An 18,159-nucleotide genomic window follows, 5' to 3' on the forward strand; every position below is an offset into this window, starting at 1 on the left:
TGGGGTAGAGGGATCACATTGGGTTTATAAATTGGGGGGTAGGGAGAACACTTTGGGTCTATGAGTTGGGGTAGAGGGATCATATTGGGTTTATAAATTGGGGGGTAGGGAGAACACTTTGGGTCTATGAGTTGGGGGTAGAGGGATCATATTGGGTTTATGAGTTGGGGGGGTCACATTGGGTCTATGAGATGGGGGTCACTTTGGGTCTATGAGTTGCTGGGTGGAGGGATCACATTGGGTTTATGAGTTTGGGGCTACAGAGATCATATTGGGTTTATGAGTTGGGGGCTACAGAGATCATATTGGGTCTACGAGTTGGGGGCTACAGGGATCATATTGGGTTTATGAGTTGGGGGGTAGAGGGATTATATTGGGTTCATGAGTTGGGGGGTAGAGGGATTATATTGGGTCTATGAGTTTGGGGGTAGAGGGATTATATTGGGTTTATGAGTTGGAGGTGGGGGTAGAGGGATTATATTGGGTCTATGAGTTGGGGGGTAGAGGGATTATATTGGGTCTATGAGTTGGGGGGTAGAGGGATTATATTGGGTCTATGAGTTGGGGGGTAGAGGGATTATATTGGGTCTATGAGTTGGAGGGTAGAGGGATTATATTGGGTTCATGAGTTGGAGGTGGGGGTAGAGGGATTATATTGGGTTTATGAGTTGGAGGTGGGGGTAGAGGTATCACATTGGGTTTATGAGTTGTAGGGGTATTGAGGTGTGAATAACAGCTTTACTCGTGGAAGAACAGACAGCCTGCATGCATATCTGAACGACATTTTACCTCCTACCACGGAATTTGCACACTCTTATATACACAATGAAATGAACAATGAGGGTTTTACACGGGGTTCTACGTCCTACATTTCAATCATTTTACTGAGCTCCTTCAGTCCCTTAACTTATAGTAGAAGTGCATTCCCCCAAACCAGGGCTCAAGACTACCTTTTCCTGACATGTGGCATCCGTCCCACTAACCTTCTCAGTTGCAGGCACCAGACCATGATTTTGTCACACCCCAAAGAATTGCAAGGTCACGCAATAGAACACATTTGTAATCATGTTATTAATTCAATATAAAGTCATTCCAAGAAATTTATTAGTAAGAGTAAATAGACTACTGAGATGTTTTCAAGAAATACATTGTTTCATCTATCTGTTATATTCTAACATGGCCAAGCAGGAATGCATGAATAAAATATATGTGCAGCGTAGTCCAGTGATTGTCGTGCGTTGTGGGTAGACAGTCATGCTATTGTTGTTATATTCTATGGTGAAAAAAGGGCTCCAGTATTTTCTGTTTTCTTTTTGTTCAATAGAGATGCATTTGTGTAGATCTTTATGTTCACTAATATCACGTGTTAATTAATTTAGGGCTAATTCACCACCTGAGGAAGTGGAAACTCAAAACATATTAGCTAGATTGCTAACTCTAAATATAATACCTACTGCTTGCATCAATGTAGCAGTATATTTGAGGCCTTTATGCACTAGGGTTGGCCGATGCACATTTTGCGCGTGCCGTATTTCAAAGCCAGATATCTCGATTGTAAAACAGTGTGCTATTAGCTCAATATTATGAGTTGAGAAATAAATTATTCCTACAGAAAGCTGAGACCCTCCCCTCTTCAACAGTGACAACAGTAGTTGCTTCCAAAGCATTTTTTTTTATTATTATTGAATAATCAGTCCTATGAATGTGTCCTACAGTGGTAACCAGTCCTGTTATTCCCTCAGGCACCTTCATAGTTCCTGTCAGGGGAGTCTACTTCTTCTGGACATAACCTCTCCACTTGAGAATTGGCTCTGAGGCTGATAAAGAATGGTGAGTACATAGAAACAGTCGTCCAACATTGTTCCACACCTGCGTTGAGACGGCCACCAACAGCATCTCTCTGTCTCTGGAAGTGGGAGACCAGGTCTATATACGGCTCCTTGCAAACACATGGATCTTTGACAATAAAATAGACAAAATAACTCTCATTGGTCATCTCCTCTTTCCCCTCTGATCTGATTGGCTACCCCCACATTCGGAAGAGAGAGACAGCTGATTGGACAATCTCAGTGCTCCAGTGTTCCATGGCAGGGTCGGAGTCCATTTCAGTTCAATTCTGTCAATTAATTTAGGAAAATAACTAAAACTGATTCAAGAATTGAAAAGGGACTTTTATTTTCAATTAGAACTTTTCAATTCACTTACTGAATTGACTGAATTGAACCAAAATTGATCACAACCCTGCACTGGCATATAATATTAAGTGATATTTGTTTAGGGAATTATTTTTATTGTTCTTTAAATTACTGTATCCAATTCAATTACTAAATAAATAAATACATGAATGAATGACTCAGTCAATCAATCAATCAATAACACAGCTGTGCCGTTACATACTGAAGATACATACCAGATTTAAACTGTTGTCACAGAAGTTGTCATGTAGAGAAGAGGACCAAGGCGCAGCAGGTATGTGAATACTCATATTTAATTTTTTAAAAAGTAGTAAAGTATCCACTGACAAAACAAATAACACGACAGCAACAGTTTGCAGGCTAATCAAACGCAGTGCAAAACAACCACCCACAACCCCAAAGAAAAACACACACACCTATATAGGACTTCCAATCAAAGGCAACTCAACACACCTGCCTTCAATTGGAAGTCCCAATCAACAATACAAACATTCCCATACACAAAACTGCCACGTCCTGACCCAAAAACAATAGCTCCATCTGCTGGTCAGGACGTGACAGTACCCCCCCCCTCAAGGTGCAGACCCCGGAATGCACCTACCAACAGAAAACACCAACAAAAAACCCATAAACAATAACCCCTAAACAATAAGGGAGGGAAGGGAGGGTGGCTGCCGTCACCGACGGCACTGTGCTACACCCTCCCTCCCCAACCCACCTATCCTTGAGGTGGCTCAGGTGCAGGACGTGGACCTCGCTCCACCTTCGGCGTCGCCCACTTTGGTGGCGCCGATAGCTGCGCTGGGCAGACGGGCCACTCGGGCTGACCCTGGCAGACGGACCACTCGGGCTGGGCCGGAAGACATGCGGGCCACTCGGGCTGGGCAGGAGGGCAGTAGGGCCACTCGGGCTGGACCGGAGGGCAGGAGGGCCACTCGGGCTGGGCCGGAGGGCAGGAGGGCCACTCGGGCTGGGCAGGAGGGCCACTCGGGCTGGGCCGGAGGGCAGGACGGCCACTCGGGCTGGGCCGGAGGGCCACTTGGGCTGGGCTGGGCCGGAGGGCAGGAGGGCCACTCGGGCTGGGCCGGAGGGCAGGAGGGGCACTCGGGCTGGGCCGGAAGGCAGGAGGGGCACTCGGGCTGGGCCGGAAGGCAGGAGGGCCACTCGGGCTGGGCCGGAGGGCAGGAGGGCCACTCGGGCTGGGCCGGAGGGCAGGAGGGCCACTCGGGCTGGGCCGGAGGGCAGGAGGGCCACTCGGGCTGGACCGGAGGGCAGGAGGGCCACTCGGGCTGGACCGGAGGGCAGGAGGGCCACTCGGGCTGGGCCGGAGGGCAGGAGGGCCACTCGGGCTGGACCGGAGGGCAGGAGGGCCACTCGGGCTGGACCGGAGGGCAGGAGGGCCACTCGGGCTGGACCGGAGGGCAGGAGGGCCACTCGGGCTGGGCCGGAGGGCAGGAGGACCACTCGGGCTGGGCCGGAGGGCAGGAGGACCACTCGGGCTGGGCCGGAGGGCAGGAGGGCCACTCGGGCTGGACCGGAGGGCAGGAGGGCCACTCTGGCAGAACCGGGCAGTCAGGCCACTCTGGCAGAACCGGGCAGTCTGGCGGGCAGCTCTGGCGACGTACGACTGGTGGGCAGCTCTGGCGACTGTTGACTGGCGGGCAGCTCTGGCGACTGTTGACTGGCAGGCAGCTCTGGTGACTGTTGACTGACGGGCAGCTCTGGTGACTGCTGACTGGCGGGCAGCTCTGGTGACGTGCGTCTAGCGGGAAACACCGGACCGAAAGGGCGCACTGGCGGTCTTGAGTGCAGGGTTGGCTTCACCCCTTCCGGCTCGATGCTCACCTTGCCCTGGCACCTGCGGGGCGCTGGTACCGGGCGGACTGGGCTGTGCGTCCGTATAGGCGAGATGGTGCGTACCTCAGCGTAACATGGTGCCCTCCACCTCATACGCACCTCCCTGTAGTCACGGGTAGCTGGCTTACGGCTCTTCCCTGGCCTGGCCAAGCTACCCGTGTGCCCCCCCCAAAAAAATCTTGGGGCTGCCTCTCGGGTTCCCTTAGCTCCCTCTCCTCATAGAATCGCCTCTCCGCTCCAGCCGCTTCAATCTCCCACTGCGGGAGGCGATAATCCCCAGCCTGAGTCCATGGTCCCTCTCCGTCCAGGATTTGCTCCCACGTCCATTGGTCCATCATGTTGAACTCCTGTGGCTCCTTCCTCTTCCGCTGCTTGGTCCTTTTGTGGTGGGTAGTTCTGTCACAGAAGTTGTCATGTAGAGAAGAGGACCAAGGCGCAGCAGGTATGTGAATACTCATATTTAATTTTTAAAAAAGTAGTAAAGTATCCACTGACAAAACAAATAACACGACAGCAACAGTTTGCAGGCTAATCAAACGCAGTGCAAAACAACCACCCACAACTCCAAAGAAAAACACACACACCTATATAGGACTTCCAATCAAAGGCAACTCAACACACCTGCCTTCAATTGGAAGTCCCAATCAACAATACAAACATTCCCATACACAAAACTGCCACGTCCTGACCCCAAAACTAAAACAATAGCTCCATCTGCTGGTCAGGACGTGACAACTGTCTGGTTTCCTGTTCTTCAGTGTATTTGCTGTCTGCTGGTAGCAGTTGTTTCCATTGAAATATTTAAAGAAAACGAATTAACTTAATTTGACGTTGATTCTCTTGCCTTGTAATCTAAAGATATTTTATTGATTTTTGAGTTTCACAACTCCTCTGTATGTTGTAATCAGCTGATCACCTTTAAAACTGAATCAATCAGATGGCACTTTAAGCACAATGGGTTTAGGGATTAGAGAAAATGTTTACTGACAGTAACTTTATGGTTTGTGATCACATACAGTACCAGTCAAAAGTTTGGACACACCTATTCATTCCAGGATTTTTTATTTTTACTATTTTCTAGCCTGGAGGTGTGTTGGGTCATTGTCCTGTTGAAAAATAAATGATAGTCCCACTAAGCGCAAACCAGATGGGATGGTGTATCGCTGCATAATGCTGTGGTAGCCATGCTGGTTAAGTGTGCCTTGGATTCTAAATAAATCACAGACAGTGTCACCAGCAAAGCACCCCCACACCATCACACCTTCTCCTCTATGCTTCACGGTGGGAACCCCATTGCAGAGGTCATCCGTTCACCTACTCTGCGTCTCACAAAGACACGGCGGTTGGAACCAAAAATCCCAACATTTATTTGGGCTGCAATTTCTGAGGCTGGTAACTCTACTGAATTTATACTCTCCAGCAGAGGTAACTCTGGGTCTTCCTTTCCTGTGGCGATCCTCAAGAGAGCCAGTTTCATCATAGCGCTTGATAGTTTTTGCGACTGCACTTGAAGAAACATTCTTTGCTTATTTGAGCTGTTCTTGCCATAATATGGAATTGGTCTTTTACCAAATAGGGCTATGTTCTGTGTACCACTCCTACCTTGTCACAACACTACTGATTGGAAATTCCACAAATTATCTTTTAAATAAGGCTTTTTATATAAATATATATATATAAATATATATATATATACTCTTTATATATATATATATATATATATATATATATATATATGTAAAGAGTAGCAGGGATAACAGCATGGTTCTCTACAGTAGCAGGCATCACCAGTAGCAGGTATCACCAGTAGCAGGTATCACCATCATAGTTCTCTAATGAAGCAGGTATCACCAGTAGCAGGTACCACCAGTAGCAGGTATCACCAGTAGCAGGTATCACTATCATAGTTCTCTACTGAAGCAGGTATCACCAGTAGCAGGTATCACCATTAGCAGGTATCACCATCATTGTTCTCTACTGAAGCAGGTATCACCAGTAGCAGGTATCACCAGTAGCAGGTACCACCAGTAGCAGGTATCACCAGTAGCAGGTACCACCAGTAGCAGGTATCACCAGTAGCAGGTACCACCAGTAGCAGGTACCACCAGTAGCAGGTACCACCAGTAGCAGGTATCACCAGTAGCAGGTACCACCAGTAGCAGGTACCACCAGTAGCAGGTATCACCAGTAGCAGGTATCACCATCATGGTTCTCTACTGAAGCAGATACCACCAGTAGCAGGTATCACCATCATGGTTCTCTACTGAAGCAGATATCACCAGTAGCAGGTATCACCAGTAGCAGGTACCACCAGTAGCAGGTATCACCAGTAGCAGGTACCACCAGTAGCAGGTATCACCAGTAGCAGGTACCACCAGAAGCAGGTATCACCAGTAGCAGGTGCCACCAGTAGCAGGTACCACCAGTAGCAGGTATCACCAGAATGGTTCTCTACTGAAGCAGGTATCACCAGTAGCAGGTACCACCAGTAGCAGGTATCACCATCATGGTTCTCTACAGTAGCAGGTATCACCAGCATGGTTCTCTACTGAAGCAGGTATCACCAGCATGGTTCTCTACAGAAGCAGGTATCACCAGTAGCAGGTATCACCAGTAGCAGGTATCACCATCATGGTTCTCTACAGTAGCATGTATCACCAGCATGGTTCTCTACAGAAGCAGGTATCACCAGTAGCAGGTATCACCAGTAGCAGGTACCACCAGTAGCAGGTATCACCATCATGGTTTTCTACAGTAGCAGGTATCACCAGTAGCAGGTATCACCAGTAGCAGGTATCACCAGCATGGTTCTGTACAGTAGCAGGTATCACCATCATGGTTCTCTACTGAAGCAGGTATCACCAGTAGCAGGTATCACCAGTAGCAGGTACCACCAGTAGCAGGTACCACCAGTAGCAGGTATCACCAGTAGCAGGTACCACCAGTAGCAGGTATCACCATCATAGTTCTCTACTGAAGCAGGTATCACCAGTAGCAGGTATCACCATCATAGTTCTCTACTGAAGCAGGTATCACCAGTAGCAGGTACCACCAGTAGCAGGTATCACCAGTAGCAGGTATCACCATCATAGTTCTCTACTGAAGCAGGTATCACCAGTAGCAGGTATCACCATCATAGTTCTCTACTGAAGCAGGTACCACCAGTAGCAGGTATCACCATCATAGTTCTCTACTGAAGCAGGTACCACCAGTAGCAGGTACCACCAGTAGCAGGTATCACCAGTAGCAGGTATCACCGGTAGCAGGTATCACCATCATGGTTCTCTACTGAAGCAGATACCACCAGTAGCAGGTATCACCATCATGGTTCTCTACTGAAGCAGATATCACCAGTAGCAGGTATCACCAGTAGCAGGTACCACCAGTAGCAGGTATCACCAGTAGCAGGTGCCACCAGTAGCAGGCATCACCAGTAGCAGGTACCACCAGTAGCAGGTATCACCAGTAGCAGGTACCACCAGTAGCAGGTACTACCAGTAGCAGGTATCACCAGCATGGTTCTCTACTGAAGCAGGTATCACCAGTAGCAGGTACCACCAGTAGCAGGTATCACCATCATGGTTCTCTACAGTAGCAGGTATCACCAGCATGGTTCTCTACTGAAGCAGGTATCACCAGCATGGTTCTCTACAGAAGCAGGTATCACCAGTAGCAGGTATCACCAGTAGCAGGTATCACCATCATGGTTCTCTACAGTAGCAGGTATCACCAGCATGGTTCTCTACAGAAGCAGGTATCACCAGTAGCAGGTATCACCAGTAGCAGGTATCACCAGTAGCAGGTATCACCAGTAGCAGGAACCACCAGTAGCAGGTATCACCATCATGGTTCTCTACAGTAGCAGGTATCACCAGTAGCAGGTATCACCAGTAGCAGGTATCACCAGCATGGTTCTCTACAGTAGCAGGTATCACCATCATGGTTCTCTACTGAAGCAGGTACCACCAGTAGCAGGTATCACCAGTAGCAGGTATCACCAGTAGCAGGTATCACCAGTAGCAGGTACCACCAGTAGCAGGTACCACCAGTAGCAGGTATCACCAGTAGCAGGTATCACCAGTAGCAGGTACCACCAGTAGCAGGTATCACCAGTAGCAGGTATCACCAGTAGCAGGTATCACCATCATGGTTCTCTACTGAAGCAGGTATCACCAGTAGCAGGTACCACCAGTAGCAGGTATCACCAGTAGCAGGTATCACCAGTAGCAGGTATCACCATCATGGTTCTCTACTGAAGCAGGTATCACCAGTAGCAGGTATCACCAGTAGCAGGTATCACCAGTAGCAGGTACCACCAGTAGCAGGTACCACCAGTAGCAGGTATCACCAGTAGCAGGTGCTGTAGTTTAGAGGGTCTACACCAGAAGTTAATGGTTATAGGAGGAAGGTATATAGTGTGTGCAATTAAGCTTGGAATGTGTTGAGTGCAGGGAAGTGATTACATGTGGCAGGCATGGATAAGGGGAGAGAGGCATATATTAGTGATGGAGGGGGGTTGAGGTCAGGTCACCTTAACCTCTCTAGGCTAGGAGGCGGTATTTTCACGTCCGGTGAAAAGCGTGCCCAAAGTAAACTGCCTGCTACTCAGGCCCAGAAGCTAGGATATGCATATTATTAGTAGATTTTGATAGAAAACACTCTGAAGTTTCTAAAACTGTTTGAATCATGTCTGTGAGTATAACATAACTTATTTGGCAGGTCGATACCCCGAGGACAAACCATCCAGGAAAACAATTATTTGAGGTCACTCTCTTTTCAATGCGTTTTCTATGGGGATCTAGATTTCTAAGGCACTTGCTTGCAGTTCCTATCACGTCCACTGGATGTCAACAGTCTTTAGAAATTGGTTGATGTTTTTCCTTTGAGAAATGAAGAAGTAGGGCAGTTCAGAACGAGGGTCAAGTGAAGTGTACTGTTTGTTAGAGGCGCGCGAACTGAAAGCTCGCTCCGCTTTGTTTTCGTCCTGTATTGAACACAGTTTGTCCCGTCTTAAATTGTATCGATTATTTACGTAAAAAAATACCTAAAGTTGTATTAGGAAAGTTGTTTGAAATGTTTGGACAAAGATTACAGGTAACTTATTAGATATTTTGTAGTCATGTTGCGCGAGTTGGAACCAGTGTTTTTCTGGATCAAACGCGCCAAATAAATGGACATTTTGGATATATAACGACGGAATTAATCAAACAAAAGGACCATTTGTGATGTTTATGGGACATATTGGAGTGCCAACAGAAGAAGGTCGTCAAAGGTAAGGCATGAATTATATCGTTATTTCTGAGTTTTGTGTCGCGCCTGGCGGGATTAAATATGATTGTCTGTGTTTGTTTGAGGGGGTGCTGTCCTCAGATAATCACATGGTTTGCTTTTGCCGTAAAGCCTTTTTGAAATCTGACACAGTGGCTGGATTAACAAGAAGTAAAGCTTTAATTTGGTGTATTGCACTTGTGATTGTATGAAAGTTAAATATTTCTAATAATTTAATTTGAATTTGGCACTCTGCCATTTCACCGGATGTTGTCAAATCGATCCCGTTAACGGGATTTGATCCCTAAGAAGTTTTTAAGGGAGAAATAAAAGTTTATGGCCTGTATCACTAGTGTCCTGCCTAGCAGTAAAGAACGATGTTTGTACAGATGGGTAGGAGGAGACTGAGCCTAGGAGGAACGGTTAAATATCAGTGCTTGTGTGAAAATGATTTTGTCTAATGCAGCTGTATTGACCTTCTGTGAAGAATAAACTTCGTTAAGCTTTTATAATGTCCGTTGAGTTGAGAGTTAGAACCTAACAACTGACTTGCCTAGTTAAATAAAGGTTAAATAAAGGTTAAATAAAGGTTAAATAATAAATATATATATACAACCCCACCACCTAATACAACCCTACTATATTACCTGAAAGGCCACTGATGACGGACAGCAGGAGAAGCGGTTTCCATGGAGACCCCATACTTGTTCATGTGCGTCCCCCCCTTCAGTAGTGTTGTTAGGTCTGACTCCTCATTAAAGCTGTACCTGGGAAACAAACACATCAACATTCAACTAGTTGTTGTCAGCAAGTTTAAAGCTATGTCTAGGACGACAACAACAACATCATCTCTCAATGGACAAGCTCATATTGGTTGAATTTCCCTACAAGAAAAAAAAACTCACAGCATCCCTCTCTCTCTCCATCCTCTGTCTCTGTCTTTCCATCCCTCTCTCTCCATCCTCTGTCTCTGTCTTTCCATCCCTCTCTCTCTCCATCCTCTGTCTCTGTCTTTCCATCCCTCTCTCTCTCCATCCTCTGTCTCTGTCTTTCCATCCCTCTCTCTCTCCATCCTCTGTCTCTGTCTTTCCATCCCTCTCTCTCTCCGTCTTCCCAACCCTCTCTCTCTCCATCCTCTATCTCTGTCTTTCCATCCCTCTCTCTCTCTATCCTCTCTCTCTCACAACAAAGACTTGCATCACAATAGATCATTGATATTCAACCCTCCTGCTCTATGGATCAACCCTCCTGCTCTATGGATCAACCCTCCTGCTCTATGGATCAACCCTCCTGCCCTATGGATCATAACTAAGACTCTCATCACTATAGATCATTGATAGTTAGCCCTCCTGCATTTTGGATCACAACACAATGCTGTATAGTAGTGCGGCAGGTAGCCTAGTGGTTAGAGCATTGGGCCAGTAAACTAAATGTTGCTAGATCGAATCCCTGCGCTAACAAGGTAAAAATCTGTTGTTCTGCCCCTGAACAAGACAGGTTAACCCACTGTTCCTAGACTGTCATTGTACATAAGAATTTGTTCTTAACTGACTTGCCTAGTTAAATAAAGGTTAATAAAATAAAAAACAACAAAGACTTACATCACTATAGATCCTTGATATTCTGCACTATGGATCATAACAAATACATTTATTTAAATGTTTAATTTAACCTTTATTTAACTAGGCAAGTCAGTTAAGAACAAATTCTTATTTACAATGACGGCCTACACCGGTCAATCCCGGACAACGCTGGGCCAATTGTGTGCCGCCCTATGGGACTCCCAGTCACGGCCGGTTGATTTGTATTTATTATGGATCCCCATGCCAAGGTAGCAGCTACTCTTCCTGAGGTTTATTATGGATCCCCATGCCAAAGCAGCAGCTACTCTTCCTGGGGTTTATTATGGATCCCCATGCCAAAGCAGCAGCTACTCTTCCTGGGGTTTATTATGGATCCCCATGCCAAAGTAGCAGCTACTCTTCCTGGGGTTTATTATGGATCCCCATGCCAAAGCTGCAGCCACTCTTTCTGGGGTCCAGCAAAATTAAGGCAGTTTATACAATTTTAAAAACATTACAATACATTCAGACTGTGTACCCTCAGGCCCTACTCCACCACTACCACATATATACAGTACAAAATCCATGTGTACGTGTGTGTACAGTGCGTATGCTATCGTGTGTGTGTGTGTGTGTGTGTGTGTGTGTGTGTGTGTGTGTGTGTGTGTGTGTATGCGCCTATGTCTGTGTTGCTTCACAGTCCCCGCTGTTCCATAATGTGTTTTTTATATCTGTTTTTAAATCTAATTTTTAAATCTAATTTTACAGCTTGCATGAGTTACTTGATGTGGAATAGAGTTCCATGTAGTCATGGCTCTATGTAGTACTGTGCGCCTCACATAGTCTGTTCTGGACTTGGTGACTGTGAAGAGACTTCTTGTGGCATGTCTTGTGGGGTATACATGGGTGTCCGAGCTGTGCGCCAGTAGTTTAGACAGACAGCTGCATTCAACATATCAATACCTCTCATAAATACAAGCAGTGATGAAGTCAATCTCTCCTCCAATTTGAGCCAGGAGAGATTGACATTCCAAGTATTCATATTTGCTCTCTGTGTACATCCAAAGGCCAACCGTGCTGCCCTGTTCTGAACCAATTTCAATTTTACTAAGTCCTTTTTTCTGGCACCTAACCACACGACTGAACAGTAGTCCAGGTGCAACAAAACTAGGTCCTGTAGGACCTGCCTTGTTGACAGTGCTGTCAAGAAGGTCGAGCATTAATACAACCTGGATTCAAGTCAGGGTGTCTGTAGTAACGCTTCTAGCACTTAGATACAGTGCCTTAGACCTCTGCGCCACTCGGGAGCGCTGTGCCATTATAGATCATAACAAAGACTTGCATCACTATACAGCATTGATATTCATCCCAGAGATTCCCATAGATTGGAAAGATGCCGCAGTCATCCCCCTCTTCAAAGGGGGATACACTCCAGACCCAAACTGCTATAGACCTATATCTATTCTACCCTGCCTTTCTAAGGTCTTCGAAAGCCAAGTTAACAAACAGATTACCGACCTTTTCAAATCCCACTGTAACTTCTCCGCTATGCAATCTGGTTTCAGAGCTGGTCATGGGTGCACCTCAGCCATGCTCAAGGTCCTAAACGATATCATAACCGCCATCGATAAGAGACATTACTGTGCAGCCGTATTCATCGACCTGGCTAAGGCTTTCGACTGTCAATCACAACATTCTTATTGGCAGACTCAACAGCCTTGGTTTCTCAAATGATTGCCTCGCCTGGTTCACCAACTACTTCTCTGATAGAGTTCAGTGTGTGAAATTGGAGGGCATGTTGTCCGGACCTCTAGCAGTCTCTATGGGGGTGCCACAGAATTCAATTCTCGAGCCGGCTCTCTTCTCTGTATACATCAATGATGTTGCTCTTGCTGCTGGTGATTCTCTGATCCACCTCTACGCAGACAACACCATTCTGTATACCTCTGGCCCTTCTTTGAACACTGTGTTAACTAACCTGAGCTTCAATGCCATACAACTCTCCTTCCGTGGCCTCCAACTGCTCTTAAATGCAAGTAAAACTAAATGAATGCTATTCAATCGATCACTGCCCGCACCTGCCCGCCCAGCATCACTACTCTGGACGTTTCTGACTTAGAATATGTGGACAACTACAAATACCTAGGTGTCTGGTTAGACTGTAAACTCTCCTTCCAGACTCACATTAAACATCTCCAATCCAAAATTAAATCTAGAATCGGCTTCCTATTTCGCAACAAAGCATCTTTCACTCATGCTGCCAAACAGAGCAGCTCTCAGATCACTGCACCTGTACATATCTCATCTGTAAATAGCCAATCCAATCTACCTCATTCCCATACTGTATTTATTTATTTATCTTACTCCTTTCCCCCCCAGTATCTCTACTTGCACATTAATCTTCTGCACATCTAGCATTCCAGTGTTTAATTGCTATATTGTAATTACCTCGCCACCATGGCCTATGTATTGCCTTACCTCTCTTATCCTACCTCATTTGCACATGCTGTATATAGATTTTCTACTGTATTATTGATTGTATGTTTGTTTATTCCATGTGTAACTCTGTTTGTGTCGAACTGCTTTTCTTATCTTGGCCAGGTCGCAGTTGCAAATGAGAACTTGTTCTCAACTAGCCTACCTGGTTAAATAAAGGTGAAATAAAAAATAAAAATCCCTCCAGCACTATGGATCATAAAAAAGACTTGCAGCAGACCTAAAGGTTCTTACTGCTTCAGAATCCATTTACTGACTTACTGTGCCGACCAGCAGTGAAATGTCAAAACAACAGTGTTAAGCAACAGATTGGGCTGTGATGAGATGTGTTTTAGGGGTGAGTGTGTTTTTGTTTGTCTAGACACAGAACTAGCTTCATTGAAAAAGACCAAGGGTGCATCAGAAAGTGTACCCTATTCCCTATGAGTCCTAGTCAAAAGTAGTGCACTATAAACAGAATAGGGTACCATTTGGGATGCACATTTCACCTTAAAGTTGTCTGCTGTGTGGAGATCAGAAGAAGTAAACTGCAGTCAGATCAACTGATATACAGGGTATTTAGTCATGTAGACATCATCTCTCACTGTCTGTTTTCAATCATATCCTAAAACTTCTTAACCCTAACCCTAACCCTAACCTTAACCCCAACCCTAACCCTAACCCTAAACCATGGAGACATCATCTCTCCCTGTCTGTTTTCAATCATATCCTAAAACGTCTTAACCTTTACCCTAACCCTAAACCATGGAGACATCATCTCTCCCTGTCTGTTTTCAATCATATCCTAAAACTTCTTAACCTTAACCCTAACCCTAAACCATGGAGACATCATCTCTCCCTGTCTGTTTTCAATCATATCCTAAAACTTCTTAACCTTAACCCTAACCCTAAACCATGGAGACATCATCTCTCGCTGTCTGTTTTCAATCATATCCTAAAACTTCTTAACCTTAACCCTAACCCTAAAGCATGGAGACATCATCTCTCCCTGTCTGTTTTCAATCATATCCTAAAACTTCTTAACCTTAACCCTAACCCTAAACCATGGAGACATCATCTCTCCTTGTCTGTTTTCAATCATATCCTAAAACTTCTTAACCTTAACCCTAACCCTAAATCATGGAGACAATATCTCCCTGTCTGTTTTCAATCATATCCTAAAACTTCTTAACCTTAACCTTAACCCTAACCCTAAACCATGGAGACATCATCTCTCCCTGTCTGTTTTCAATCATATCCTAAAACTTCTTAACCTTAACCCTAACCCTAAACCATGGAGACATCATCTCTCCCTGTCTGTTTTCAATCATATCCTAAAACTTCTTAACCTTAACCCTAACCCTAAACCATGGAGACATCATCTCTCCCTGTCTGTTTTCAATCATATCCTAAAACTTCTTAACCTTAACCCTAACCCTAAACCATGGAGACATCATCTCTCGCTGTCTGTTTTCAATCATATCCTAAAACTTCTTAACCTTAACCTTAACCTTAACCCTAACCCTAAACCATGGAGACATCATCTCTCTCTGTCTGTTTTCAATCATATCCTAAAACTTCTTAACCTTAACCCTAACCCTAACTCATGGAAATATCATCTCTCCCTGTCTGTGTTTGTCTGGTGTTTTCTGTAATGACCTTAGTGATCACTGTTTTACAGCCTGTAAAATGGCTGCTCAGTGAAACGACCTGTCCTGATTTGTCACAGACGCTTGCTGAAAAACTTTAATGAGCAAGCCTTCCTTCGTGAACTGGCCTCTGTAAAATGGTATAGAATCAGCTTGATCCCCTCTGTCGAAAAAGCTTGGACCTTCGTTTTTGATATTTTCAATGGTATTGTTAACAAACACGCCCCCATAAAGAAAATGAGAATAAAAACAGGTTCAGCCCCTGGTTCAAACGTGATATTGCAGAGTTGCTCCACCTCAAGAATTACATTTGGCGAATGGCTTGGCACACGCATACTCAGGCTGACTGGCTCTCGTTCAGGCAACTGAGAAATAAGTGCACTTAGGCTACCCGGAAGGCCAAAGTTAGCTACTTTAAGGAGCAGTTCTCTCTCTGTGGGTCTAACACCAAGAAGTTCTGGGAAACAGTTAAAGACCTGGAGAATAAACCCTCCTCCTCACAGCTGCCGATGTCCCTTAATGTTGATGATGTGGTTGTTAATGACAAGAAGCTCAAGGCTGAGCTCTTTAATCACCACTTCTTTAAGTCAGGATTCCTATTTGACTCAGCCATGCCTCCTTGCCCGTCCAACATTTTCTCATCTCCCACCCCTTCTCATGTGACTATCCCCGATAATTCTCCCTGTTTTCTCCTGCCCCGCTACAAAGTTTCTCCCTGCAGGCAGTCACTGAGTCTGAGGTGCTCCTTAAACTTGACCTCAAAAACATATCTGGGTCAGATGGTTTAGACCCTTTCTTCTTTAAGATTAGTGCCCCTATCATCACAGTGCCATCCATTTTGTCACCAAAGCCCCATATACTACCCACCACTGCGACCTGTATGCTCTCATTGGCTGGCCCTCGCTTCATATTTGTTGCCAAACCCACTGGCTCCAGGTCATCTATAAGTCTTTGCTAGGTAAAGCCCCGCCTTATCTCAGCTCACTGGTCACCATAGCAGCACCCACCCATAGCACGCACCCCAGCAGGTATATCTCACTGGTCACCCCCAAAGCCAATTCTCCCTTTGGCCACCTTTCCTTCCAGTTCTCTGCTGCCAATGACTGGAACAAATTGCAAAAATCACTGAAGCTGGAGACTTATATCTCCCTCACTAACTTTAAGAACCAGGTGTCAGAGCAGCTCACAGATCACTTCACCTGTACATAGCCCATCTGTAAATAGCCCATCCATCTACCTCATCCCCATACTGTTATTTATTTTATAAATTGTTTTGCTCATTTGCACCCCAGTATCTCAACTTGCACATTCATATTCTGCACATCTATCAATACAGTGTTTAATTGCTATATTGTAATTATTTCGCCACAATGGCCTATTTATTGCCTTACCTCCCTCATCTTACCTCATTTGCACACACTGTATATAGACTTTTTCTATTTTCTATATTATATATTATATATATATATATATTTCTATTGTGTTATTGACTGTATGTTTGTTTATTCCATGTGTAACTCGCACTGCTTTGCTTTATCTTGGCCAGGTCGCAGTTGTAAATGAGAACTTGTTCTCAACTAGCCTACCTGGTTAAATAAAGATGAAATATATATATTTTTTAATTATCGCCAAGCCTATGTCCAACCTTTTTAACCTGTCTCTCCTTTCTGGGGAGATTCCCATTGCTTGGAAGGCAGCCACGGTTAGTTCTTTATTTAAAGGGGGAGATCAAGCTGGTGCTCTTATAGGCCTATTTCTAATTTGCCCTGTTTGTCAAAAGTGTTGGAAAAACTTGTCAATAATCAACTGACTGGCTTTCTTGATGTCTATAGTATTCTCCCGGGTATGCAATCTGGTTTCCACTCAGGTTATGGATGTGTCACTGCAACCTTAAAAGATCCTCAATGATGTCACCATTGCCCTTGATTCTAAGCAATGTTGTGCTGCTATTTGTATTGACTTGGCCAAAGCTTTTATACGGTAGACCGTTCCATTCTTGTGGGCTGGCTAAGGAGTATTGGTGTCTCTGAGGGGTCTTTGGCCTGGTTTGCTAACTACCTCTCTCAAAGAGTGCAGTGAGTAACGTCAGAAAATCTGCTGACTCAGCCACTGCCTGTCACCAAGGGAGTACCCCAATGCTCGATCCAAGGCCCCACGCTCTTCTCAATTTACATCAACAACATAGATCAGGCAGTAGGGAGCTCTCTCATCCATTTATATGCAGATGATACAGTATTATACTCAGCTGGCCCCTCCCCGGAATTTGTGTTAAAAGCTCTACAACAAAGCTTTATTAGTGTCCAACAAGCTTTCTCTGTGGTCATGTGGTTTGGTAAGAAGAAAGCCCCTCTTCCCACAGGTGCTATTACTACCTCTGAGGGTTTAAAGCTGGAGGTAGTCACCTCATACAAGTACTTGGGAGTATGGCTAGATGGTGCACTGTCCTTCTCTCAGCACATATCAAAGCTGCAGGCTAAAGTTAAATCTAGACTTGGTTTCCTCTATCGCTGCCAAACTAACCCTGATTCAGATGACCATCCTACCCATGCTAGATTACGGAGACATGATTTATAGATCAGCAGGTAAGGGTGCTCTCGAGCGGTTAGATGTTCTTCACCATTCAGCCATCAGATTTGCCACCAATGCTCCTTATAGGACACATCACTGCACTCTATACTCTTCTGTAAACTGGTCATCTCTGTATACCCATCGCAAGACCCACTGGTTGATGCTTATTTATAAAAACCCTCTTAGGCCTCAATCCCCCCTATCTGAGATATCTACTGCAGCCCTCACCACATACAACACCCGTTCTGCCAGTCACATTCTGTTAAAGTTCCCCAAAGCACACACATCCCTGGGTACCTCCTCTTTTCAGTTCGCTGCAGCTAGCGACTGGAACGAGCTGAAACAAACACTCAAAATTGACAGTTTTATCTCAATCTCTTCATTCAAAGACTCAATCATGGACATTTACGGACAGAGGTGGGGCCTGCTTTGTGTTATGTATTGTTGTCTCTACCTTCTTGACCTTTGTGCTGTTGACTGTGCCCAATAATGTTTGTACCATGTTTTGTGCTGCTACCATGTTGTGTTGCTACCATGTTGTTGTTATGTTGTGTTGCTACCATACAGTGTTGTCATGTGTTGCTG

General features: G+C 45.2%; 1 protein-coding gene across 1 annotated transcript in view; it reads right to left on the reverse strand.

Annotated features, from left to right (window-relative positions):
- The window catches only part of LOC115206740 (contactin-5-like), a 503,383-nt gene that overhangs the window by 307,953 nt on the left and 177,271 nt on the right, over positions 1-18,159 (reverse strand). The window contains exon 2 of the mRNA XM_029773946.1: positions 9,968-10,087. Coding sequence (XP_029629806.1) covers positions 9,968-10,022 — 55 coding nt within the window. The 5' untranslated portion in view covers positions 10,023-10,087. The remainder of the gene's footprint in view (positions 1-9,967; positions 10,088-18,159) is intronic.

Source organism: Salmo trutta, chromosome 13 (assembly GCF_901001165.1).
Source record: "Salmo trutta chromosome 13, fSalTru1.1, whole genome shotgun sequence".
Lineage (NCBI taxonomy): Eukaryota > Metazoa > Chordata > Actinopteri > Salmoniformes > Salmonidae > Salmo > Salmo trutta.